The 27,993-nt window shown below is 35.1% G+C and overlaps 1 protein-coding gene across 1 annotated transcript in view; it reads right to left on the bottom strand.

The window, feature by feature from the left end:
* PTPRQ (protein tyrosine phosphatase receptor type Q) overlaps positions 1-27,993 on the bottom strand; it is a 194,147-nt gene that overhangs the window by 71,346 nt on the left and 94,808 nt on the right. The window contains exon 26 of the mRNA XM_008710346.1: positions 15,876-16,199. Coding sequence (XP_008708568.1) covers positions 15,876-16,199 — 324 coding nt within the window. The remainder of the gene's footprint in view (positions 1-15,875; positions 16,200-27,993) is intronic.

Genomic DNA, 27,993 nt, shown 5'->3' with positions numbered 1-27,993 from the left:
CTCTTTCCTCACAGAGAAATCTGCTTTGAAAAATATAAGATGTTTTGTAGATTTTAACGGCCTATCTTCTGCTGCCTTTGACTCTATAAACGGGATGGGCTAGAAGTTAAGTACAAATTTGTTAAGACAGCTACCAATTAATAATTAATGTTTTTATTATTTAACACTAATATTTTTGCAAAACCTGCCTTCTAGCTCTGTAAGAAGCATTGTGGAAAGGAACAGTTTTCTGACAGGCCGCAAATTTAGATTATACCACTCTAAGAAAATATTTTAGGCTCCCTTTCTCTTTAGTTATACCCAAATGTTCTGTTGGCTTTTAGATGAAATTTATATGTTTATCCAACAAGCAAATATTGATTGAGCACCTTCCGTGTGCCAGAGACTAGGAAGACACAAAGACTATAGAAGTGATGGATGTAGTTGTAGACCTATCCATATAGAGTTTCTAGAATATGATTGCTCTTCTTCACTCAACAACTATTTATTGAACCCCTACTACATGGTGGGCATTTTTGAAGTGCTGGTGATAGAGAAGAAAACCAAAGACATAAACATCATAGAACCTCTATTTTAGTGGAGGGAGATAAATAATACATTTTATAAAAATTTAAATAAGTTAAAACTAATATATAGGGGCGCCTGGGTGGCTCAGTCATTAAGTGTCTGCCTTTGGCTCAGGGTGTGATCCCGGAGTCCTGGGATCGAGCCCCACATCAGGCTCCTCCGCTGGGAGCCTGCTTCTTCCTCTCCCACTCTCCCTGCTTGTGTTCCCTCTCTTGCTGGCTGTCTCTCTGTCAAATAAATTAAAAAAAAAAAAACAAAACTAATATGTAAGTAAATTACATACTATGTTAGGAAGTGATATGTACCATGACAAAAAATGAAGCAGGATAGTAAGAATGGGAATGCTAATGGGAATTACTATTTTAAATATGGTGATGAGGGCATACCTCTGTAAGCAGGTGACATTAAAACAAAGATTTGAAGGAGGTAAAGGTACATGGGAATGTTTGAAGCAAGAGTGTCACAGACAAGACTGGAATTTTGAGAATTTCCTAAAGAATATTACCTAAAAGAAATTTGAAAATATCATGTACTTAAAAGTATACTATAATATTTGGACAATATTAAAATAATTAAGTATTGTTTAATAATAGACAAGCATTTTGAAGCAAAATGGCCCTGAGGCAGGATTTTTCCTGGTCTATTCTAGGAATAATAAGGACTCCAGTGAGGCTGAAGCCAGGTAATAATGAGAGTAAGAGAGGAAATGGGAGCCAGTTTGTGTATGGCCTTTAAGGCCAGGGTTAGGGGCTTTGTAAGAACTGCTGTCACAGGTAAAAAGACAACACCATAGTATATTTTCATGGACTAAAGGGGCCTCTATAGATTTTGATGCTTGATATCTAACTCATACCAGAAAGATGGGTCAAACTTAATTAGATCCAAAGAGAAAATATTATCTCCATAATCTAATTCGTATACCTCTAGAAAGTATACCAGTTCAATAGCTGTTGGTACTAACTTTTAAACCAAACTCATTCTATCAGGCAGGCATGATGGTACATTATTGACAGACACCACAGACAGTTTACTGATAATTTTCTGTGACTAAGAAAGTTGATGAGATTTTTTTTTGTGACTAATGGTAGCCTGTCTTTGGAAATCTTTCCAAGGAAATATGTCTACGTCTCCTCTGCTCTGTAGTTTGGATCTTTTGGGACTCAAGTGAGAGCAGATCCAAAATCATTTCCCAAGGGAAACCTTGGCTAGTCTTGCAAGTATGTCTGTAGACCAGCTCAGAAAGCAGTATGAAGCCTTACTTCAACTCTTGTCTTTCACAAGAAAATGTCAACCCTGCAATCATTCCTTAAATACTAGTAATCAAGCCGTCATCAGCGAGTGTCTGCTACCCCAAGCAGAGCTGAGAGAAAAATGACATTTAAAGATCATTCGTGGCACACACTAACCAACTGGAGTACTCAATATTTTCAGTTTTATACACTAATCAGTCATTATTAAAAAAAGGCAAGGTATTTAGCCCCTCGCTGAGCTGTGCTTTAATACCATTTCTTGAACTTTTCCCAAAGACTTTTTCTTTTTTCTTTTTTAAGAAACACTAAACAACATTTGCATTTTCAGTAAATTTGATGAAATTGTCTGTTTTTTTATACAAGTGTTTCCTGTGTTGAATCCTTTGTGAAAAATTTCTCTTAGAATGTGGTATATCAATCTGTATTCTTAAAGGATTAGCATATAATGATATAAGAACTCCTAAATCTGAATTAAAAAAAATAAAAGCAAACACATACATTACTAAACTGATATAAGAATATATTATATGCATATAACTGATTCTTATCTGTATAAAGCAATTAAAGATAATCATTTAATTCACAGTTAATTTAAGAGAAATAATATAAAACACCAAAATGCTTGTCTATTATTAAACAATACTTAATTATTTTAATATTGTCCAAATATTATAGTATACTTTTAAGTACATGATCTTTTCAAATTTCTTTTAGGTAATATTCTTTAGGAAATTCTCAAAATTCCAAAAATACATAATAAAATATATGAGTATTTTTTTCTCTCTTATTCCAATGTGTAGTAAACTATTACTAGAGTCATATAAGGGAGAATGCAAAATTACAATTACAAATGTCAACCAGCAAAACCAAGGAAGCTTAAAGCAGTAAAGGTGTGGGGAGATGAAAATATGCCAGTTTAAAAGCTTAGTAACGTATGAGCATCTTTGGGAGACTTTGTTTGTCTCCCCATAAACTGTCACATTCTGATTTAGGATTGTTTGTGAAATGAATCTAGTCAGTAATGGGCCAAGATATCACTATACGCTTTCTCTTATAAATCACAGCAATTTACTCAGTAGGAATGATCTATCTTTATTCTCTCATTCCCCATAATCCAATCACTTCCTCTCATAAGCACTTTTCCCCTGGTTTTCACAATAATGCATTTTCTGTAACTAACAACCATCATTTCCTGATTATCATGCTTCTATCCTTGCACAGGAATGTGGGTCTTATGTGGGTCAGGGTCATCTTTCCCATCCATCTGTGTCCCTGTGCTAAGTGTGTTAGCTGAAAGGTGAGTCTGGATAGACCATCATTTTGCCTCATACATATAAGAGTTTTAATGCCCCCAAGTCTATGCCAGTTTGATTAAGAACCATATATTTTGGTGTGTCTAATACTATACTTTCAAAATAAGCACATTCAAAGACTTATTAGTAACTTTGCCTTCTGTAGAACCCTGCAAATTTAATCTAATGACAAAAATGTAGAAAATATTGTATAGTTTTTTAGTGCGCCATGCTATCGTGACTTTCCTAAAAGAATAAACATAAATATATAAATGATTTGACAACAACTTACAAGACAGAAAATCTTGAGCTCTGCACACATGTGATTTAAATTGTCTTGTATATAATATGTGGATTTAAGTTGAGCTTAAACTTATTTCAAGGGCCTACCTTTCAGGGTATTTTAGTTTCAGGATTTGGTAGAGTAGACTACCACATTCCTAGCTACTATCATCACTACATGAGGGACTCCATTCTTTCTCAGCTTATACAAGTATTAGTCCCTAGGACGGTGAGTTGGCTTTGATTCAGCACACCTGGAAGAATTAGCTTTAAGTTTTACTTGTCTCTCAGGACTAGAGGAAATCTAATTGGCTTGGTGGTTTTAGTGGATTCCTTGCATTTTAAATAATTCAGCTCATCAAGGGACCTGAAGAAGTTCAGCAATTAGATTGACTACATGCACGCAGGCCAAGAGCATCCCAGGACACATTGTATTGGTTACAACACTACACTAATCAGCTATCCTTCCCTGATGCTGGATGTTTCCCTAAAGCCCAGTGATCTCATTGCCTAGTATGGGATAATATGGTCGGTGTACAAAATATTTCCTACTATTCTACAGGACCTTAATTTTGTTTTATAGTTAGATTTTCCTACAGCAAGATGGCATCACAAAGGCAAATATTGTAAGCCTAACAATCTGTCCAATCAGACTGTTTGATGAGTACTGGGAATGATTCATGGATGCCCATAGTAGTAGACCTCACTGAATGACCATTTTCTGTGATTTGTAATGAATAATTTTCTGAGTCATCTCAGTCTGGCTTAAGTTGAAAAATAATACAAAATACAAAAAACCCTCTCTTCCAACACTAGCCATGCCAGGTAAGAATAAAAATATTCTGATATTAGTACTGTTGTTTTTAGGATCAGAAAGCACATCTTTTTCTAGAATAGCATCATGTTTATAAAAATAACTTTCTACAACAGTGGTTCTCAAAATGTGGTCTCCACACAAGCAGCATCAATATTACCTGGGAAGTTGTTAGAAAAGCAAATTCTGAAGTCACACCCCAGACTTAACTGAATCAGAAGCCTGGGCAGGGATTAAATTACTGCTTCTGTGAGGGCTTGTGAAGCAGTGGAGGAGGGCTTCGGAGCTGGTGGTGATAAACATGGAAATGTTCATCCAGCCAATTCATACTCTACAGACTGGTCTCTTCCTACCTTCCATTTATTTTAATTCTGGATAAACTATGAAGAGGTTTCTCCCTACTGTCGCTCCCTCCCATTCCCACAGTAATAACAGGCCACTGTGTTACGTAAGAACGCAGAATCTCTGCGAAGGAACCACCTGGAATAATATAGATAAGGCCATCACCATATCAGATGGGGGCATCACCACAATGGAGTACTGGGACCAAGATAAATGCCCCTATTTCATCCTTCCATTCATTGTATGTAGGTAAGATAACTATCAGGTGTATCAGCAAAGAGAAAAGAAACTGAAAGTGTAATTTGAAGAAAACTCCCATCCAATCTGTTTGGGAATGGAGATGGTTGGATTATATACTAGAAGCTTGTCTAATATCTCCAGGTCTGCTTTAGTCCCAGTTGTCAAAGTTAATAATATCACATAGTGATAATCCTTAAAATTTCTTTTAACTCTTTGGTTCTTAGCACTTTTGCTGAAAAAGACATTGGATTTGTTCATGCAAATGGGATTTTAAAATATTTTTATTTATATTCTGGAAAACTTGCTTAAGGTTTGGCAAAAGCCTTTTTCTGACACTAAATATTGAATATTAGTAAATTAGTAAATAAGTAAATAGTTTAATTTTATATGCTTATTATTTCCTTTAAATTACTATTTAACCTGGATAGTTCTCTTTGTAATCCTACTTAGCACCTCTCTGCTTTTTTTTTTTTTTTAAGATTTTACTTATTTATTTATTTGAGAGAGCAAGAGTGAGCAAGAGAGAGAGAGAAGGAATGGGGCGGGGGGGGGTCAGAGGGAGAGGGAGAAGCAGACTCCCTGCTGAGCAGGGAGCCCAATGGGGGATTGATCCTTGGACCATGGGATCACGACCTGAGCCAAAGGCAGATGCTTAACTGACTGAGCCATCCAAATGCCACTCTCTGCTTCTTTTTTGTGGTACTTTCATATCACCAGCAGGCTTTGCCCAAGTCCTATTCAAGATCTAAGAGCACGGCCTCTACCCTAGAAATAAATGAAGTTCACGAATGAATCAATGTGTATAAAGTTCTTAGAATAGAACCAGCACATAACACTTGATAAGTTTAGCTATTGTTGTCATTATTCTTAACAACTCAACCAAGGGCTCTCAATTCAGTTGCTGGGTCCAACCAAAACTGCCCCAAGCTACCAGGTATAGCAATTATATGGTCTTTCAGATTTGGGAGTTTTCCATAATCAAATCAGAGTTCTCCCCACCTCCTTAGTAATGCAGAAGAAAACGGGGCTGAATTTTTGTTGACCCAGGGCCTAGTATTGAGATTAAAGACTAAAAATCACAAGGAACTAAGCCTAACTTCATACTTCTGAACCAAGGAAAAAAAAAGATTCTCAGGAGAGTCCAAATAAATTCAATTCATCATGAGATTTGAAGTTTGAGATGAGAAAGTAAGAGAATTCATTTGAATATTTGAAAGATAAGATGTAGTGAGTTATACTTAGGGGAAAGATATTTTTTTCTCATTTTTTCCTTATGATAACCAGTTTTTCTATAATATTAATGATTTTAAAATACCTGATGATCTTTATAATATCCTTTGATTTTCAGTGATTTTGTTGAAAAACATGTTCTATGTGCTTATGTAATAGAATTTAAAAATATTTTTATTTAAACTCTAAAAACGTGTTTAATAATCTGGCAAAAACTCTTCTGAGTTAAATATATAGTTGAATGCTCTATTAAATTCTTTAATTTTATATGCATATTATTTTGACATTTAAATTATGATTTCAGGGGTGCCTGGGTGGCACAGCGGTTAAACGTCTGCCTTCGGCTCAGGGCGTGATCCCGGCATTATGGGATTGAGCCCCACACCAGGCTCCTCTGCTATGAGCCTGCTTCTTCCTCTCCCACTCCCCCTGCTTGTGTTCCCTCTCTCGCTGGCTGTCTCTATCTCTGTCAAATAAATAAATAAAATCTTTAAAAAAAATAATGATTTCACCCAAATATCTTCGCTTTGTAATCATATTTAGCAGCCCAAATCTAGACATTGTTCTCTTTTGTTTTTTTCATGAACTGTCAATCTACTATGATCCCACCTTGCTATACAAATACATTAAGTTTATTCTCTCAGTTAATCATATAGCTACTGTTAATGCTTCTGAAATAAACATGCATTATTTTCCTTTATTGTTTGAAATACTTCTTAATTAATTACATGCATATTTCTTTCCAAAGTACAGTAATCATACTTCCTATGCTAATGAAAAAATAAAAACAATATCAGCAATATAAAATAGACTCGCTTTGTGAAATAAAAGAATCTGAACATGTTAAACACAGAGAGTAACTGACTAGGAGAATTTTAATTTTGGCTATAACCATGTAAGTATTTGAAAGACAAATTATAGACCAAAAAATGAAGAAAAGAATTAGTATGAACTATTCTGCAATGGAAAATTTTGGCATTGAAATACTTTCACATTAAGTCAAATGCCTTCCTCGAGTCCAAATGCCATAATCATTTAGTCTTAGATACTGAGTAGGCATGGAGGGTGGAAACATACATAAGACATGATCACCTCGTTATCTGTTTTTTTTTTAAAGATTTATTTATTTATTTGAGAGAGGGAGAGAGAGAGAGTACATGAGTGGGAGGGGTAGAGGAGGAGGGAGAGAGAATCTCAAGCAGACTCCATGCAGAGGTGGAGCCCAAATTAGGGCTTGATCTCAAGATCCTGAGATCATGACCTGAGCTGAAGCCAAGACTCTGAAGCTTAACTGACTGCACCACCCAGGCACCCCTAGTCATCTCTGCTTTTAAGGAGCTCAGAGTTCCACAAAAGAGAGAGAGAAAAACAATTATGAAGCAAAATGTTCAGTATTTGAGAAACAATTTTTGAGACGTGGGAGTGGAAGGAGGAACTAATAGAAGGGTTTGCAAAAGAGATGTTTGGTGTGAAATATAAAGAAAAGGAAGCTGGTCTCCAAAAAAAAAGACAGAGCAGTGAAGATTCTGGAGCACAAAAGAGAAAGAGCAAGGGGAATATAAGCAAAATCACAGATGACCTACCTTATAGAGCACACTAAAAAGTATGATTTTTATACAAAAGGAAAATAGAAAACTTAAATCAAAGATTTTAAGCAGGGGAATAACATGGTCAGAGAGGTATATTCAAAAGCTGGGTTCAGGTGGAGGGTAGAGAAAACGGGACCAGAAAGATCATTTAGGTCTGTAATAATCTAGGAAATTAATTTTAAGAGTCTTGATTTAGAGATGTTTAACAGAGGAAAATAAATTCAAGAAGTACTTAGAAGGTAAATTCAATAGGACTCAGGAATGGACTTGGGGGTGGGGGATGGGTGACAGCTAGAAATAATGAATGATTCCTAGGTGGCTGGCATGAACAAGTAAATGAACAATGGTATAATGCACTGGAACAGGGAACACACAGGCAGGCAAGGTTTGCAGTGGGGCAGGGGCAGTGGTAATATGGGGTCTGACATGTCTGGAAACCTAAGCAGTCATACCAGTAACTTCAACCTACAGGCCTGGAAGAGAGATGTCCTCTTGATACACATTTGGAATTATCAGGCAACTAACTGAGAAGGCTTTCAACAGCGTCTAACTAATTTCACAGAAGTACAACCATCATGTCTAGAATAAATTATATTCATTTCCTCTAGTGGCAGCAGGTTAGAGCCATTCTAAAAATGCATTGCCACCAAATGCGCTTCTTTATGCCTTTGATTATATTTTCCTATTTATTTACGGCTAACATCTCTTCTTATTTTTACATAATTGCTTCTTTGTAAAAGGGATAATATCTACCTTTGTTATTATAGCACTTATCACATTATAAGTGCATTACACCATTTAGAATAAATTAAGGAAAATAACTGAATATATAGCAACTCAATAACCATTTATTTTTAAAAATTGTTAAGGCATATTTTGCCCTCTATTTAGTTTTTCTTCTTTTTAGATCATAAAGTTGCATTCCTTGGAAGCCTCTTTGATGAGGCATGTTTTGTTGAATTTTTTTTTTTAACCTAACAGATGTTTGGGTAGTTAAAATTCCTCATGAGTATGGTATCCTGTGGTTTTCACAACCTAAGTGTTACCCCAGGAATTTTCCTTTCTTGCTGTCTTCCAGTCCTGGTGGTCTATAGGAGATGCACATTATGAGAGTCTCATTTCATTCCATACTAATTTCACACCCACACTCTTTTAAAGTCATACATTTCCTCAGCATTATAAGTACTTATTGTACACCATGGAGATATTTAACAGCTTTCCATTCTACATTCCTCCCCCACACACAACTCAAATGGCTTTTGAGTATAAGGGTAATCAGAAAAAAAGAGATGAGTAAAATAATCTGCAAGACTTTAATGTCTCAAGTTAAATATTTCTGCCATTTGTAATTTTTGTGATTACTTTGTATCTATACACACTCAGCATGAAGTAGAGAGTTATGGCTATTATACAGATGACTTAAGGAGAAAAGCAATTTGGCTTCAATTATCTAGATCAGGGTATGTGGGAGAAAGAAATGTTCGCTTGAGCTGGCTGAATATTGTTTCCTTTCTTCACTCTAGTTTACAGTGGTAGATTCAAATGCAGAAAGTAACCCAATTTAATTCTTAGTTTGCATTCTAACTTTGCTCCCTAGATCTTCGATTTGGGTACTCTTCTTAATGAGCTCAAGGAGAGATAATACTACATATTTTCTTATTCTAAGGCCATTTCAGAACGTTTTATAATATTTATTATTCAGACTGGGTAGTCTTTTAGAGTTATTCAATTTTTGAATTTTGAATTCAAAATTTTGAAAAAGTTGATATCAAACTAGCCATCAATTTCTAGCTCCTTATCAAGAAGTTCCAGGCTTTCTGATACAAGGTTCTATTACTAAGAGGTGGCATGTAACTCGATGCCATTATAAATGCACACATATGAAATAGTGATTTATACTATACTGTTATTTAGTCTTTCCTATCATTGAGAGAAATTGTTCATATTCATCATTTTATCTTCTTACATCAGATTATGAAACAACATAACACTTTTTTGAATAATGACTGATAATACAAAATTAATTTTCTTCATCCGGATTAATTTTATGTTTGCAAAATGTCTTTAATACTTTTCATCTTTAATATTCAGAATAAACACCTAATCATTACTTATTTTTTATCTTAAAAGCATTACTGCTTATCAAGATTTTTGTTGCTGGACTATTTTATTTTCTTTTTTTAAAGATTTTATTTATTTATTTGAGAGAGAAAGAGAGAGCCCATGAGCAGGGATAGAGAGAGAGGGAGAAGCAGACTCCTCGCTGAGCAGGGAGCCTGATGTGATGCTCAATCCCAGGACCCGAGGATCATGACTGAGCCAAAGGCAGATACTTAACTGACTGAGTCACCTCATTTATTTTATTCTTATATCATATGTTAGTTCACCGTATATATTATCTGGCAATAATATGTGTAGTGTCTTTTTGTCTTTCATATCAAATGCAATCTCAGAGGATCTCTCCTAGGCTTAATATAACAGATAAAACTTTTCTCTCACTGCATAATTATGAAATTCAGATATATATGTGTGTGTATATACATATTTTTTCAGAAAAATGTCTTCTCCATTCCTGAGACTAAAAAGGGGTAACCAACTCATTCTCATTCTCGTAACTTATACAATTTATTATTCCCATACATATGAATACTCAGATGAAAAGCTAGTAAGTTTGCAAATGCCAAGAAAAATCATATGTCTGTTGTCACAAACTCTTTTCTCTCTAAATCACTGTGGTAGAAAGGCACTTTCCATGTATCCTCTGGAACTAAAATAGGAATTTTTTTTTTTATTCTACTGATAAACAACAGAGTAGAAAATCAGTCCTCAAGCAACAGAAAAGGATTAGTATAGACAACCTACTTAAATATTGTAAATATCTTCATACTCAAGTATTCTCTGATGGTGGATTCAAACTGTGGCAATGAGATCCTAGATCCAGAGAGAAGAAAAGCACCAGATAAAAGACAAACTAGTGCTCTGTAGAGAGGCACTCTGTGGATTAGTCATCAAGTAAAGACCTGGAAGTTGGGGTGAAGAGAAGCCAAGATTACTTTCTCCATTGCACCAGGAACTAACCAACCAATGAACTACTAATGACAAAGGGAGACATCCTGGTAAAACTAGGAAAATAATGCTTTAAAAAAAAAAGCTCACACTGATTGTGAAGAGTATTCAGTCCTCTACCATTATTCCTTTAGACCAAAATGAGCAAAATGTAGTAGTAAGAAATTGAAAATGACCAAATTCTTGTGAGTTGATCACACATCTAAAAGTGGGGTAAGGAGGAGGGGAGACTAGGGTGGAAGCAATGACATTCAAGCAGAAAAATTCCTGAATTTTCAAATTAAGAATGTGAGATTCTTTAAAAACTCAGCTTTGCAGTTTCATTTAGCAGATTCTGAATTAATCATGCTAATTGTTATTTTATGCTAATTGAACATCTATCATTATGTCTAGAGTGCTTGAAGAGATGATGCATTCAGAAAATCCACTTTCTGGCTCACTGTAGGAGGTAAAAGCAGGTACTACCCAAATGAGCTGATGGTAAAGAGTAGGATGGGAATCCCGTGTCAGGAATGGGCATCCTCAGTGTCTGAATCCTCAGACCTTCAGTGCAGGCAGAAGGTCTAGTTTAACCAAAGGCTACAAAGTAGCTGTCCATGGGCCAGATGTGGGCTACTGATGTTAGTTTGAGCTACTAAATGATTTTAAATTAAAAAAAAACAAATTGTCACAAGCAAGTTTGAAACTGAGTGTTTTCACATAAAAAAGTCTAAATTTCCTGTCTCTCTGAAAACATCAGAAGTCCTAATAGCATGACCTGTCTATAGGACAGTAATAAGCCTTTAGACAACACATTCTCTGTTAATTTGTCACAGTTTCCACCACTACCAATTGCCTTACATCAGCCTGCTTCATTCATTATAGTACCCCTTCAGTTAATTTCCAGTTGCCTAAGGACTTTAAAATTTATTCATTCAGTCAATGTCCCATTTTTTTAAGACTTTATTTTTTATTTGAGAGAGAGAGAGAGAGAGAGAGCGAGCACGAGCAGGGGAAAGGGAAAAGGGAGAAGCAGACTCCCCACTAAGGAAGGAACCCAATGTGGGGCTCGATCCCAGACCCTGGGATCATGACCTGTGCCGAAGGCAGAGGCTTAACCGACTGAGCCACCCAGGCATCCCCAGTCAGTGCATTTTTTAGTCAAAACCTTCATTAGTGATTTTCCAGGCTGATAAAACTAAAATCCCTAGCCTTTCCTATATTTTTATCTCTAACCATGTATTTCTTTCTGTTTTCTAGTTAATTGGATTAGAATAGTTATTTCTTCTCAAAACCAATAGGTTCAAAATAACCATGCTAACTGATTGAACCCAATCCAAATTTGATTTTTCCATTTTTTTTTCTTTTCTGTGTTATGGCACCATTATGCTCAGTATCACCTGAACAAGAAAACAGTTTATTCTCCCCTACCAACTTTAGCCTACTCAATCAAGTTTCACTCATCTAGGGAATATTTATAGAGTACCTACTCTTCCCAGGCACCATTCTCTAGGCATTAAGAAATAACAGTCAAAAAGCAGTCAAAAAAACTAAGAGGCAGCCCACGGAATGGGAGAAGATATTTGCAAATGACACTACAAATAAAAGACTGGTATCCAAGATCTATAAAGAACTTCTCAAACTCAATACAAAAGAAACAAATAATCAAATCAAAAAATGGGCAGAAGATATGAACACACAGTTTTCCAATGAAGACATACAAAAGGCTAACAGACACATAACAAAATGTTCAAAATCATTAGCCATCAGGGAAATTCAAATCAAACCCACCTTGAGATACCACCTTATGCCAGTTAGAATGGCAAAAATGGACAAGGCAAGAAATAACAAATGTTGGAGAGGATGTGGAGAAAGGTGAAGCCTCTTACACTGTTGGTGGGAATGCAACTTGGTACAGCCACTTTGGAAAACAGTGTGGAGGTCCCTCAAAAAGTTAAAAATAGAGCTACCCTATGATCCAGCAATTGCACTACTGGGTATTTACCCCAAAGATATGGACATAGTGAAGAGAAGGGCCATACACACTCCAATGTTCATAGCAGCATTGTCCACAATAGCTAAAGTGTGGAAGGAGCCGAGATGCCCTTCAACAGATGACTGGATTAAGAAGTTGTGGTCCATATATACAATGGAATATTACTCAGCTATCAGAAAGAACAAGTTCTCAACATTTGTAGCAACATGGACGGGACTGGAGGAGATTATGCTAAGTGAAACAAGTCAAGCAGAGAAAGACAATTATCATTATGGTTTCACTCATTTATGGAACATAAGAAATAGCAGGGAGATTGGTAGGGGAAGGACGGGAAGAAGGAAGGGGGGGTAAACAGAAGGGGGAATGAACCATGAAAGACTATGGACTCTGGGAAACAAACTGAGGGCTTCAGAGGGGAGGGGGGGTGGGGGATTGGGCTAGGCTGGTGATGGGTATTAAGGAGGGCACATATTGCATGGAGCACTGGGTGTTATACGCAAACAATGAATCATGGAACACTACATCAAAAACTAAGGATGTACTGTATGGTGACTAACATAACATAGTAAAAAATTTTAAAAAAAGAAATAATGGTCAAGACAGATTCTAAAAACAAACAAACGAAAATAAAAAGCTATTAGGTAATTATAAATGCTCATTAAGATAACATGATATTCTAGAGAAAGTCTGCAAAGCTACTTTAGATTGGGTGGTCAGGGAAATCCATTCTGAGCAGGAATGGTTTAAGTAGAGGTATCCACTATGAAAAGCTGGTCATGTGAAGATGCAGGTGAAAAAGCACATTCCAGTCAAAAGGAACAGGGGGTGCAAAGGCCCACGTTCTGAGAGTTTAGTGTGTTCAAACAACAGAAAAGTGTCTAGTGTGAGTGGTGAGTAACGGTAAGTGGGAAAGTAGTTATAGATGAGGTTAGAGTGTTAGGTAAGGGCCAGGTCATGTAGGACTTTGTTAATCATGTTAAGAAATTTGAATTTTATTCTAAAGCAAAGGAAATCCATTGGATGGCTTTAGACAAGGAAGTGATCTCATCTGATTTAGGTTTAAAAAAATCAGCCTGGAAGTCCAGGAGGTCAGTTAGGTTAATGCAGTGGTAATAGTAATGAAGGATAGGAATAATATGATAGCAATGCAAATGGAGGGATGTATTTAGATGGCACAGTTGAAATGAATCATTGGCAGAGTTGAGGAGGAAAAGAACACTGCCTAGATTTTCATTTTCTGCAACCAGATGAGCAATGGTGCACTTTACTGAGATAGGGAAGATTGGAGGAGGACAGGTTGGTGTTTAGACCACATTAAATTTTGAAAGGTATATTTGACACACATGCCTGATGAGGTCAGTTGATCTGACAGTTAAATATACTGATCTGCATTCTAGGGACGAGTCAGGGCTAGAAATAGATATTTGAGAATGATCACTGTATGAGTAGACTTTAAAGTCATAGGACAGGATAAAGTCACCTCAAGGGCTGTCGGCTGATACACAAAAGGGTCAAGTATAGGTATCTGGGCACTCCAACACTTAGATTTAAAAAAAGGAATGAGCAAAGGAGACTGAGAAAGAGCTACCAGGGAGATACGAGAAAAACAAGAAGGGCAGATATTACAGAAACCTAGAGTCAAAGTGCTACAAGAAAGGCTGGATAATTGTGTTGAAAGATGAGCTGTTTGGATTCTATCTCAAATGTTGAATTGCATTAACAAGTATTGATTGGAAATTTACTATGCAAAAATTATGCCAGGCAATCCTGGGAATACATTTAGTAACCTAAAAAATAAAGTCTCTATATCAAAGTTTATTTCTCTATTATAAAGACCTATAACAGCATCTATTAACCACTGAAAATCTCTATGTTTGTGCTTATTTGACTTACAGGTACCAAAAAATTTTAGGAAAATGTTATGCGGATTTGAAAGGAATCACTTAATAACAGTCTTGATTAAGGTAGAAGAATGGTAACATAAGGTCCCTACTTGGATGGTTTACGTAGGAGGGTACTGACGCTGGGTGACCTGGGCAACTTGAAATTTGCTCAGGATGGCTTGGGGTGGAAATGACATTTCAGACAATGCAGCTCTGGCTTGCAGCACTTGATTTGCAATTTATTTATTTTTCATGGAAGCCATTATAATTCTATATAGATACTGTTCAGGATAAATAATAGAAATTTATTTACTTACTCATGGTTAATCATGTTATCTAACCAAGTAGGGTAACCAGTTAGTTTTAAAATATAAAACTAAAGTTATAACAGCATTTTTATCTATACTTTGAGCAATTTCTATGGAAAAGCATTTAAAGAGCTCTTTCTTGAATACAGAAGTCCTGAAAGATGGGTAGATGGCAGAATAATTTTGAGAAATTATATTGTTTCTTCTCTGTGTTTTTTCCCTTCTCCACATTTCAAGGTAGGAGTTGAACCCTTGGTATTTCTTTGCCTCAGAATTTTTATATAGGTATAAAGCACAAGCTGAAAATATGCTTGCCGGGAGATCTGTCTCAGCTGTTGTGTGTGTGTGTGTGTGTGTGTGTGTGTGTGTGTGTGTATCCCTAAAGTCACTGAAAAGGTTGTAAAGTCTGGCTTAAAAGCAGCAGAGCATCCAGATATGAAGTGAAAATGTAAGCACGGACAGAGTGCTCAATGGCAATCAGTGGAGCCTAATAATATACTACAAGAGAGGCCCATAATGCTTTATTGCAAGAGAAGACTCTAGGACCTTGGTACAACTCTGAAAATCTGAGAAAAGCCTTAACTAATAATGTCTGAAATTGAATTTCCCATTGGGATTCAATTAAATTAAAAACAAATGTTATTACGTGAATTAGTTTATACACTAATTCAGTAATTTTCATGTTCAGTGACTTTACACAAAATTGTATTAAGTAAAAATCATTGATTCAACAGATATCAGTGTATGTATGGATATGTATTTATTTATTTGTAAATATGTATATATTTATATCCTTTGCACGGAAGCCATTAAAATTCCATGTAGACAGTTTTCAGGATAAGTAACAGAAATTTATTAAGCTAATCATGATTAAAGATGCTGTCAAAGCAAGTATGGTAACTAGTTAGTTTTAAAATATAACACTAAAGTTGCAAGAGCAATCATTACCTATACTTTGAGTGATTTCTGTGGAAAAGCATTCAAAGAGCTTCTTCTTGAATGCAAAATTATAAACACATATCCAAGATAATACTTACGACCAGGAAGGGTTTGTGTAGATATCCAATTGGAAGCATTGCCATAGCCAGCATTGGTGCTGGCAGCCACTTGGAATCGGTACCATCTAAATTTCTTTAATCCATACACTGTGTCTTCAGTTAAGTCAGCTTCAAAAAGGTATTGAATTTTTTGATATTCAACACATTCTTCAGAACTCCATTCTATGCATTTCTGGGCCCGTAGTTGAGTGGTGATCTTGTAATTTTGGAAGTAGCCAAGAATAGTGTCAGGTCTCATCCATGTTAATGTTGCACTAGTTGACTGAACATTAGAAAAAGCAATATTTGTGGGAACACTGGGAACTAAAAGTTAAAGGAGAAAAATTGAAAACAATTAGAATTACCAAAAATTGTTAAGCAGAAGGAAGAAATGGATTCAAAAATATGTCTTTATTATGCACCTAGTGGCAATCTCTTATTACAACTGCCCTTAAATTAGTATCACCACATTTAATGAGCAGAACCTTAAGGTGATGCTTCAGAGACCACTGATTCAAAAGGCAGTGGAAAAAACAACTGTGATTTGATTAATTCCCAGTTTTGCTCCCAAATTGACTCATAAGAATCTCATATAAACTTACTTTGGCTTCATATATAAACACTAGTACAAAAGAAAATTGTATACTCATTTAATCTATGTACTTCCCAGGGTATGGTCTGAGTTTTAATATTCGGTTCCCAAGAAAGACATACTTACATTTTAATGTCTGGACAGACACAAGTGAATATTGATTATACAATTATTCTACATAAACAATATTATTAACTGAATTAATAATTTACAAATTAGTTGATTTTTATTTTATCTTGCATATACTTAAAATTGACAAAACAAATAAATAAATATGATTAAACCCTTTCTAGAACATCATCCAGCACATCGATGGTAATACACAGACAAAGCTATCTTATATCACTTACAATCACATGGTCCTACTTGGGGTCACTTGTTAGATTTCATATTGACCACTGGTTTGCTATCTGTATACCATGTGTGAGGCTCTGAGCCTAGTATAAACGATTTAAGGTATAAAAGGCTTATGTCTTATTTTCAAGAAACAGCCATTTATTGAACAATACAAGCATGTTATGGTTAGGAATATGAAAGAACAATGAACTAAGTTACATAAGCACTTTCTTCAATCATGCCTTTCCCTGTGTGTGTGCAAAGGCTCTTGCTTAGAAGACTAAGATATAATGGTAACAATGACTTGTATGAAAATGACATAATTCATAAAAACCACATGACACTAGTCACACTTAAGAAAATATGAGTTAGAAAACTCATTCATTCCTAAATGTAGCATACTAATTCAGTAAATATCTAATGAGCACCTAATTTGTGCCAAGTGCTATTATTGTAGCTGCTGGGTATACAAGAATAAATCAGATAGAAGTCCCTGCCCTTGTGTAATTTACATTCAGGATATTTATATACAATAAAAGTATAATTGAGTATTGTATATAGTATTTTGGATGATGATTAGTGTTTTGGGGAGAAATAAGGAAAGGAAGAAGGAGAGAAAGATGATGCAGGGATACCGAAATTTTTAACTGAAAATAGTTAAAAAGCCCTCACTGATTAGAAGACATGAAGTCCTAATGAAGGTGGGGGGACAAACCATGGGAATATTTGAAAAAAGAACATTCCTGGCAGGGGAAAATGCATGATTATGAACCCTAAGTTGGAACCATCCTTGGTATATTTGAAGAACAACAAGGAGGGCAATGCAGCTAGTAGGAATTGAGGTCTGAGAAGAAATATGAAGGCTAGATTGTATATGACATTGTAGGATATTCTTATAACATTCATTTGAGCAGAGTAATGACAGGCTCTAACCTGTTTTCACACAATCACTCTAGCTACTGTGCTTATTATAGACTGAAGGGATATAAGGGTACAAACAGGGAGAGCATTTAGTAGGCTGTTACAATATCAACACAACAGATCATGATGGCCTGATGGGGATCACAGCAGCAGAAATGAAAGGAAGCATTCAGATTCTGAATATATTTTGAAGGGGAACTGACAGGATTTGCTGAAGTGTGACATGTGGGGTATAAGAGAAGGAGAGAGTAGAGGAAAGCTCTAAAGCCTTTGGAGTGAGCAAACAGAAGGATGAAGTCATTATTAACCAAGATGATGTGAAAGAGAGAGATTAAAAATTTATTTTGAGCATGTTAACTTTGAAATGCCTACCAGATACCCAGAAAGAGATGTCACACAGATGGATACATAAGTCTGGAGTTCTGTAGAAAGGTCTAGACTAGAGTTAAAAATTTAAATTTCCTCTTAAATTTTTACTGAATTATCTACAGACCTATTGCTTATATATTTGCCTAAATCTGGAAGAGAAGAGAAAGTCTAATGCAATGGAAAACAAGAAGAAGATAACTTAAAGCCATATGGTCAGATTCAATTGTTCTATTTTCTAATACTAATATTTATCCTCAAATCTTACTCTATTTGATTGAATTAATTAACCTTTAAAGTAGATTATAAACAGAATACTTAATACACTACCTACAACATACCTTCTCTTCTATTTTTAGTTTGCAGAAAAGCAATTAGAGAAAAAGTTATTTTTTAGGAAAATTTACCTTACAGAGGAATCAGTTTTAGAATTAATTAAAAAATAGAATTTCCATAAAAAGTAGAATTTCTATATTTTATTTGAATCTCTCAGTCACTAAGTTTGAACTCAGACCACCAAAAGAGAAGACAAATTTTCAAAATATTCTAACCCAAAGCAGAGACCTGGTGGTTCAGGAAAAGTCTTAAGAGAAAAGGTGGCATGTGAGATAGGATTTCGCTGATTATTAAGGTAGAGATTTAGAAGAGGGGGTAATGTGATCTAAGTCAAGTTCAACCATTGTTTATAGGTCCTATTGGCAATTACAAACAGAAAGGCTACACAATAACCTGGGGATATTCTGTGTTAGAGGAACTTATAGTTTGTCAGGCAATGGAAAGCTATCAAGGTGTCAGAATGAGATGTTCAGAAGTACATTTTATCAAGTCTAGTCTGGTAATTACACTGCAGGGGAAAAAGGACAAATTTATAGACCACTGGGTATGTTTAAAAAAAAAAGAACTAAGATGGTAACAATAAGAAAGAAATATATTTTTAGATCTATTTTGGTGGTTGAATTCATGGAACAGGCAAATGAATCAGAAAATGACAGGATCAGAATTTGAAGGAAGTTTAGAGATGATCTTGGTCAACTTGTCTTTTTATGTCTGACCTTTATGTAGGCAGATGTCCCCCAAGATTCCTGGCCCCTGTACACTCACCTTCATCCAGTTTTTCAACCAAACTCTGATATAGTGCTGATACAAAAAAAAATTTTCATCTGTAATTAAGAAACCAGATCAATTAAGGAGCATACTTGTGATGAGCACCAGGTGTTGTATGGAAGTGTTGAATCACTATTGTACACCTGAAACTAATATTATACTGTATGCTAACTAACTGAAATTTAAATAAAGACTTAAAAAATGAAAAATAAATAAAATAGGGAGAGATCATCCAGTGGACCTGATTTTATAACATGAGTTCTTTAAAAGCAGAGAGGTTTCTTTGGTTCATTACAAAAGAGGAAGGAATGTATTCTAAGCAAGAGACAGATTTAATATATAAAAATATATCCATTACTGGCTTGGAAGAAGAAGGGGCCGTACGATAAAGAATCTAGGACATCTCTAGGAACTAAGAGGAACCCTTGACTATGACCCAGGTAGGAAAAGGGGATCTCAGACCTATAAATTTAAGAAACCAAATTCTGCCACAAACTTGTGAGCTCCACATGAGTATACAGCTTACTAACACCTTGAGTTGGCTTGTGAGCCTCTGGGTAAGGGATCCATACACAACACACCCAGACTTCTCACCAGTGAACTGTGTGATAAACAATGGTGTAATTTTAAACCACTAAGTTTGTGATAATTTGTGACATAACAGTAGAAAACTAATCCAATTTGGATGTCCAATTTCTACTTTTTGGCCTCTGCTTAAATATACAGAGCAAAGGGAAACTCAAAATCTTGAGGGGATTCATTTTAAAATTTATTTTCAGATAACTCTACTAGTGTGTACTTCATTGTTTTGAACTGATAGCCATCCTCTAAATCCCAATTCTACTCTGAAAACCCACCTCAAATAGGCCTAATCCTATTTCCAACTCCACTTCATTCCAATTTGTATTTCAAAGATCTAGAAAGGTTCTGATTCTACATTCATATCAATAAAAAAAGATTGAGCAATTACTCCAAAATGTGTATGCCTATTCATATGTCATATACACATACAAATATCAATCTACATCTTAGATCGTGTCTCTGAAGGTCTGGAGTAATGCTTGCAACAAAATAGACATTTAATAAATATTTTTTGAACAATGAACAAATAAGTAAGAGGGCATAACAGGAGATTTCATTTTTTTATTTTTTAAAATTTTATTTATTTGTGAGAGAGAGCAAGAGAGAGAGAGACAGTGAGAGTGTGCACACGAGTGGGAGGGAGGGGCAGAGGGAGTGGGAGAAGCAGACTCCCCACTGAGCAGGGAGCCTGACATAGGGCTCCATCCCAGGACTATGGGATCGCGACCTGAGCCAAAGGCAGATGCTTAACATACTGAGGCACCCAGGCGCCCCAGATATTTCATTTAGATAGATGGTCAGGAAAGGCTTCAATTTAATCAGAGAACTACAGATAAGATTAGCTTCCCAAGAGAAAGACATTAGGATGTGTTAAGATTCTGAGGGGAAGAAGTGTGGCACATTAGAAACACTTAAGGAACACAGCTGGGTCCACAAGGAGATGGATAGGAAGGCAGAAAGCTGGAGATGTAGGTCAGAATCAGATAATGTTGAGCCTTCTGGACTGGATTCAAGATTTTTAGTTTTATCTTAAGTGTAGTGGGGATACTTGAGAATTTTAATATAGACTTTTCATCTGCATTAAAACCAGAGACTCTGCTCTTTCCCTGTGGAAGTCAGGGACTATGATACAGACATTTCCCTCTTTTTTGAGTCCACCACCAAAGACCCCTTCCATGTTTCAATTTCCTTTAGCTAGGGTTTACTAAGCGACTAGAAGTAGGAAGAAAATGGGATGTATTAGTTATCCAATGAACTGGGGAGGCGGAAGAGACTATCTTTTTCCCAGTTGAGCAGAAGGGATGACTAAATGCCCATGGTTGTTCTATGACCATCTTTTCCCCCCTCCAATGTTCAGATTTTAGGAATGAAGACTTTAATGGTGAAACTTGTTATGCATAAAAATTTTCAGCAGATTAATATTGGTCCACAGAATCTTGTGTTTTCCAAGTAAGTATTGCAGAGAAATAAAGGTCTAAAAGGAGAGTACTTTAACTTGACAAAGAAACAGGAAGAATTATGTGTAACCTAACTAAAGGAAGGGTGACAATTGAGTTGCCTTCCATGTGACAGGCACAGTATTGGAGCCTGCACAGATACACAGTGTCTGGCACATACGGGCACTCATTAGTGTTGACTATATGAATAAATTATGGTTCACTGAAACAGTCCTCTGGTTTTCAAGTGGTACAAAATTTTGTCCACATTTTCCAATCAAATGTATTTAGAAAGATAAACCAGAAATAAATCTAATCTGAGGCCAAATATATAACTCATAGACAATTTTTTAAAGCAAGGCTACCTCAGTGGCACTCATAAAAGACCAACATTTATATGCAGTATCTTCTCTTTTGATGAACTGTGTGTTGAACTAGACTATTTCAAAGCAACTGCCCTATTGAATTACAGATACAAAAAGGATTACACTCATTTTAGCATGGAGAATCAGATTTCCATTCTTTAAGAATGACTAAAAACCTCAATTTTTTTCTATCCACAGATGGTACTAATTTGAACACATCATTCCATGCTTCCTGGAGTAATCACACAGCTTGCTTAGATTTTCTAAACATGACTGAACTGTGATGAAGCGATCAACATTCACTGGCAAGGTATTCTGTAAATTACATTTTTATTCATAAATTATTCTTATCTGTGAAATACTTTCATCGTGGTTGAAAAGAAAGCTTGTAGAACTATATGAGTGAAATTTATTGTAGGTTTAAATGCATGTCAGTTTTTAGTGACTATTTAGTAGGTTCCACTTAGAAGATGAAAATGTATATAAAGTGTAATTATTCTCTAAAAATTTCTGAATATCAATTATTAGAAGTTGCCAACCTCCCATGATAAGATTCTTACAGTGGTTTGTATTGACTTCTCACTGACCTGATTAAGTATACTAACATGGAAGACCAAGTTTCTTTAATTCTTTATTTATGACTATATATTTTTATCTTCAACCACAGATGTACTTTCTTTTAAATAAAACAGATGCCTGAACAATTATATTTATAATTTATATTTATACACCTTAAAAAAGTACCAACACAATCTTTCCTAGTTTATCAAGAATATTTTTTTCTCTACTAGTTTTAAATAATCTATAATCCTTTTAGAAACACTATGTACTAATATATGATGTGAGCATATTTATACAAATAAAATTACAGTTTACCAACACTAACATAGTATGAATCAATATAAAAATAGAAATTCCTACAAAGTTGAGTGAAAAAAATTTCAGCATAGCAGATATAAATTTTGCACTAACTTGAATTTCATCAATAACATTTAATGATCATTCACATTGAACAGAGTGGGCAAGTTATTATAGCCTTATGGAATAAGCTACTTTTCATACACATATGAAAAGTAATTTAACTAATAGAAACCACCACAAATAGGTGATGCCCAAAGGAAAGTTTCAAGGAAGGAGAATATCTGGGGGCTATAATTTGGAGGAGCAATCTACAATCAGTAGATATGTGGAAGAAAAGATGTTTAAGTACATTAAGTGTGGGAGAGATACTAGTAACTACAAATTGTCAAAGTCTGGAAAGTATACTGGAGAAAAGAAAGTTTAAGGAAGTAATAAAAAAAAAGGGGGCCATCAAGTGTTGTGTTATTGAAAGGCACTGAAAGTTTGAGAGGTAAGTTTAGGTGACTACCTAAAATCTATTAGGTAATAGAGAACAATCAACAGAGATTAACTGGTAAAGTATAAGCTTAAAGAAAAGCCTGAGCCTTCATTTAGCTAGTTATTAAGAAAAGTATAGTTTGATAGAAACTGGTTAGATGTTATATATATGCAGTACAATGCAGATTACAATAACAAAGAATAATTAGGAATAGAGATTTTTTATTTTTTTTATTTTTTTAAAGATTTTATTTATTTATTTATTTGACAGAGAGAGATAGCCAGCAAGAGAGGGAACACAGGCAGGGGGAGTGGGAGAGGAAGAAGCAGGCTCCCAGTGGAGGAGCCTGATGTGGGGCTCGATCCCAGAATGCCGGGATGACGCCCTGAGCCGAAGGCAGACGCTTAACGACTGTGCCACCCAGGCACCCCAGGAATAGAGATTTTTTAAAAGGCAAAGAATATCAGCAGAATGTGCTTATTTATTGGGCAGACAGGAGATAGGAATAAAACATGGAAGAACCCAGGAATTGGGTCAATATATAAAATGTACATTGTACACTTCTTAGAGGTAGGCTATGAGTTGGCTCTATGTTATAGAAAATAACACAAAAGAAAAACTCAAGATTATAAATCTCTGTGATTATAAATAAAGACAAATTAAATGAACAAGAAAATACAATAATCTCTGGTACCGAGATGAAAGATATATTTCTCTCTCCTCTCAAAAAAAAAAAAACAACAGGTTGCCATGTAATTTAATGAACAATATCTTCAACAACATCTTTACATAGTGAATGCTAAGTATCTTTAACTTGGCTCTTTCTTACAATGTCTCTCAATGTGAGTGAACAGAGTAACTATCAAACATGTTTTTGTAAAACTATTTCTTCAGAGGTTCTAATTATTCAGTTCAGGCATTCTTCTCTCCAGAAATAGATTTTGGAGTAGCCGGGCTAGAATTGATCAAAATATGCTACATAAACATGATTTTAGGTGATACTATGAAACTGGGAACATGAGTTGACATACTCTTATTAGTGTGCCAAATAAATTCATCTCAAATATTCCACTTGAATGAAAGAGAACTGAGAAAGTATCTATAAAGCAGGACAAAATGTCCTAAAATTTTTTTAAGTGTCTGTCCTAATGCATGTATAAATGGACAATTGAGGGACCCAAAACTCTATGGACCAGAGCTATAATAATATTAGTTCTTAAATCAAGTATTACTGAATATATAACTTATTTATAAAAATACCTCACTAAAGCTTTTGTTTTGTTTTTGAACAACACTACAAAGAAAATGGGTTATATACATTCTGTTTGGGGGGAAAATGAGTTGATTTGTTTTATAAAGTCATTAGTTTGACAGCTTTATATACCAAGTCATCTCATGAGAATGTCCATCAAAAATGACAACTTTGATTTGAAATTGTTCATCTGAAGCAGTTCTTAGGGTAGTAATTACACAGCAGAGTTAGTTGTCTATTAAGAACAATCCTATAACACTTGGAAATGAAATTGAATCATTGATACTAATGAAGAAATGGGAAAGATATCCTGGTTTGTGGGGATTTGCTTGAGCATGGATATGAGTAAATAACATGTTAGTTTCATATCTTGTTAACATGAATAGAAATATCTTGGGAGGAGAATATTGGGTTAGCCTAAGAGGTCAAGAGAAGCCAATTTGGGATAAATAAGCATATATAAGCTTGGAAGTCGTAAGAGTGAATAAACATTTAAAGGAAGTATTTATATATATAGTATCACAACAGCAGATGATAAAAAACTGAGTCTCTGTCAAATTAGTAATTAATGGGCAGTAAAGTAGAATGGGAAAATGAAATCATAAAAAAAAACTCAGTCAATAATGTTTGGCATATATTGATATTTGAGAAAGATTTGTTTAACAAATAAGTGAATAAGTGAACAAACAAATAGATGGATGCATGTATAGATTTCAAGAAGAAAGTGTCACCAATGCTGTAACCAATGTTGATTGATGAAAAAGTGTCACCAATGCTGATTGTAATAAAATGTTACTTGAAACCATTCTGGTTTTCTAAGGATTGTGGCTGTACAGAAAACTTTGATAGATTAAAATATACAAAAGGAGTCCAGGTTCTAAAGTTTGGGGAAAACTCTATAAAGGAAAAAGAAGAATTTGGAGTTTTCTGGGATTCTGTGACACACACACACACACACACACACACACACACACACACACAAACGCACGCACATTCAGGGAGAGGGAGAGAATCAGTGGAGCTATGAAAAGAGAAACAACCAACACAGAAGAAAGGATGAAAGGATGGAGTGAGATTGGGGACTCTGTGAAATAAAGTAGCCAACAGAAAAATCCCTGATTGCCAAAATATTTTTAAGAACAAAAATGTATACTGTTTATTTTAGAGTCATGTATATTATTGCAATGTAAACCTCCCCTCTGTGTGCTTATCATAAAATATTCAGTAAGGCTATTTTACATAAAACTATTCAGTATGACTAGAATTGTCAAAATCATGCAAAAAATAATTTTGCAAAAGCAGCTGAAAATTCATATCAAATTATCCCAGTGCCCAAACACAGTAAGATTGAGGATCTGTTCTGATGGCACAGCAATAGTTTGTATCAGACTAATTCTCCTACAGATAACAGCTATGCACCCTGGAGGAAACAAAGAAACATACAAAGAACTTTTGGCTTGAGGTGTTAGGGAATGGCATGTGAGACTGCCAAAGTAGTTGGAAAAGGAGGGAGCCAGAGAGGGGTTAGACCTAAATTCTGGGTCTAAACTCCTCTGAAATCCTTGGCTAATCTCTTGATTGTGCATATATGAGGGACACACTGAGGAACACAATGGAAAGAAACAGATGCAAAACTGAGTAAAAATTTGAGTTGCTTCCCAGTGCAGAGGAGACAGAATTTGGAATCTCAATTCCACCAAATTAAGGGATTGTTAAATAGCACAGGCTTCATATTAAAATCCTAAAGGGGCCATATATTTAATTTTACTCTATATTCCAAGATTAAGGACTTTCCTCTGTAAGTAATGGAGAAATCAAAACAACACATTCACAAAATTACTACTCACTAATGTAATACTCTGTTACAATAAAAACTAACCCTCTTCAGAACAGGATAGCAAAATCCAGAGTTTCTGAAAAACATCACCAACAATGTTCAATAAAAGTTTAAAAATTACTGGAGAGGCAGGAAAATTAGTAGTGACAGGAAAATGTGACTCATAGTCAGGAAGAAAAAGTGCTCAATAGAAAGAGATCACAGAATAACTCTGGTGGAGGAATTAGAAGAAAATGAATTTCAAATTATATAAATATTTTATTTGACTTAACAGGAAACACAATCATAATTAGAAACCAAATAGGGAATTTCAGCAGAGGAATGGAGATAAGGAAACACAGAACTAAATAAAAATTCTAGAACTTAAAAATACATCTGAAATGAAAAATTCACTGGATTTATTTAACACCAGCATAAAAATGGCAGAAGATAGTCAATAAACTTGGTAAAACATCAACAGAACTCCATTGGAAGAACATAGACAAAAAGAAGTGAAAAAATTTAATAAAGCCTGTTATTTAAAGAATGATATCAAGAGGTTATAATTGGAGTCTCAGAATAGGGTAGAAGAGGGAAAGAAAAATATTTGAAAAACTAATGGCCAAAAATTTCTCAAATTTCAGAAAAATATTAATTTACCAATACAAAAGCTAAATGAGCACTTAGCAAAACAAATGCAATAAAAAGCAGACTAGCCATATCACTGAGAAACTGTCGTAAAGAAAAGATAAACTATCTTGAGAAGTGCCAGAAAAAATAACATGTATCACAAACAAAAGAATGGCATCTTTAAAGGGAAAAATACTTGGGGGGGAGGATGGAGAGAAACTACCTTCCCAGAATTTTCTTTCCAGTGAAAATATTATTTAAAAATGGAAGCAAAATAAACCTATTTTTAAGTAAATAAAACCTGAGAGACTTTATTGTGAGCATACCTGCACTAGAAGAAAGTCTTAAGAAAGTTAAAGGGAAATGACACTAGATGTGTGACAACTAGATGAAATGACACTGTAATAAACCAAAACCAGTAATTACATAGAAAAGATATGTGGTCTTTCTCTTTATTTAAATTTCTACAGGCTCTGTAAGTAAAAACAGTACAATAAATTGTGGGGTTTACAATGTACATATATGTAAATTATTTAAAATATATGGGTATCAAATGCATGACAAGAATAGCACAAAATATGGCAAAATGCATGGAAATGTACTTTTGCAACTCCATACACACACACACACACACACACATATTTTAGAGAGCGGCGGGGAGGGATAAGGGAGAGAGAAAATTAAGCAGGTTCCACGCCCAGTGCAGAGCCCAACATGGGGCTTGATCTCACAACCCTGAGATCATGACTTGAGCCAAAATCAAGAGTTGGATGCTTAACCGACTGACCCATGCAGGCACCCCTGCAACTCCATATATTTTATGTGAAGTTGTATGATATTAAGTAGCTATGACAAATTAAATAATCATATTATAATTCCCTTGAGCAACCACTAAAAAATAAGACAAAGAATTACAGCTAAAAATAAAACAGATGAATTAAAATAGAAAGCTAAAACTAGGGTGGCCTGGGTGGCTCAGTCGGTTAAGTGTCTGCCTTCGACTCAGGTCATGATCCCAGGGTCCTGGGATCAAGCCCCATATCATTATCCCTGCTCAGTGGGAAGGCTGCTTCTCCCTCTCCCTCTGCCTAGGCTCCCCCTGCTTGTGCTCTCTCTCTGTCAAATGAATAAATAAAATCTTAAAAAAAAAAAAAAAGAAAGAAAGCTAAAACTATTCAATTAACCCAAAGGAAGGCAAGAAAGAAAAGAGGAACTAAAAAAAAGATAAGACAAAGAGAAAACAAATAGCAAACAGTAGAACTAAACTCAACAAAATTAATAATGACTTTAAATATAAATAGATTAAATGCTCCATTTAAAAGGAGAGATTGGTGTTATACTGAACTGATGAATCATTGAACATTATATCAAAAACCAAT

Source organism: Ursus maritimus, unplaced genomic scaffold (assembly GCF_017311325.1).
Source record: "Ursus maritimus isolate PB19 unplaced genomic scaffold, ASM1731132v1 scaffold_21, whole genome shotgun sequence".
In the NCBI taxonomy this organism is placed as follows: Eukaryota; Metazoa; Chordata; class Mammalia; order Carnivora; family Ursidae; genus Ursus; species Ursus maritimus.
This window is presented reverse-complemented; position numbering and strand designations above follow the sequence as displayed.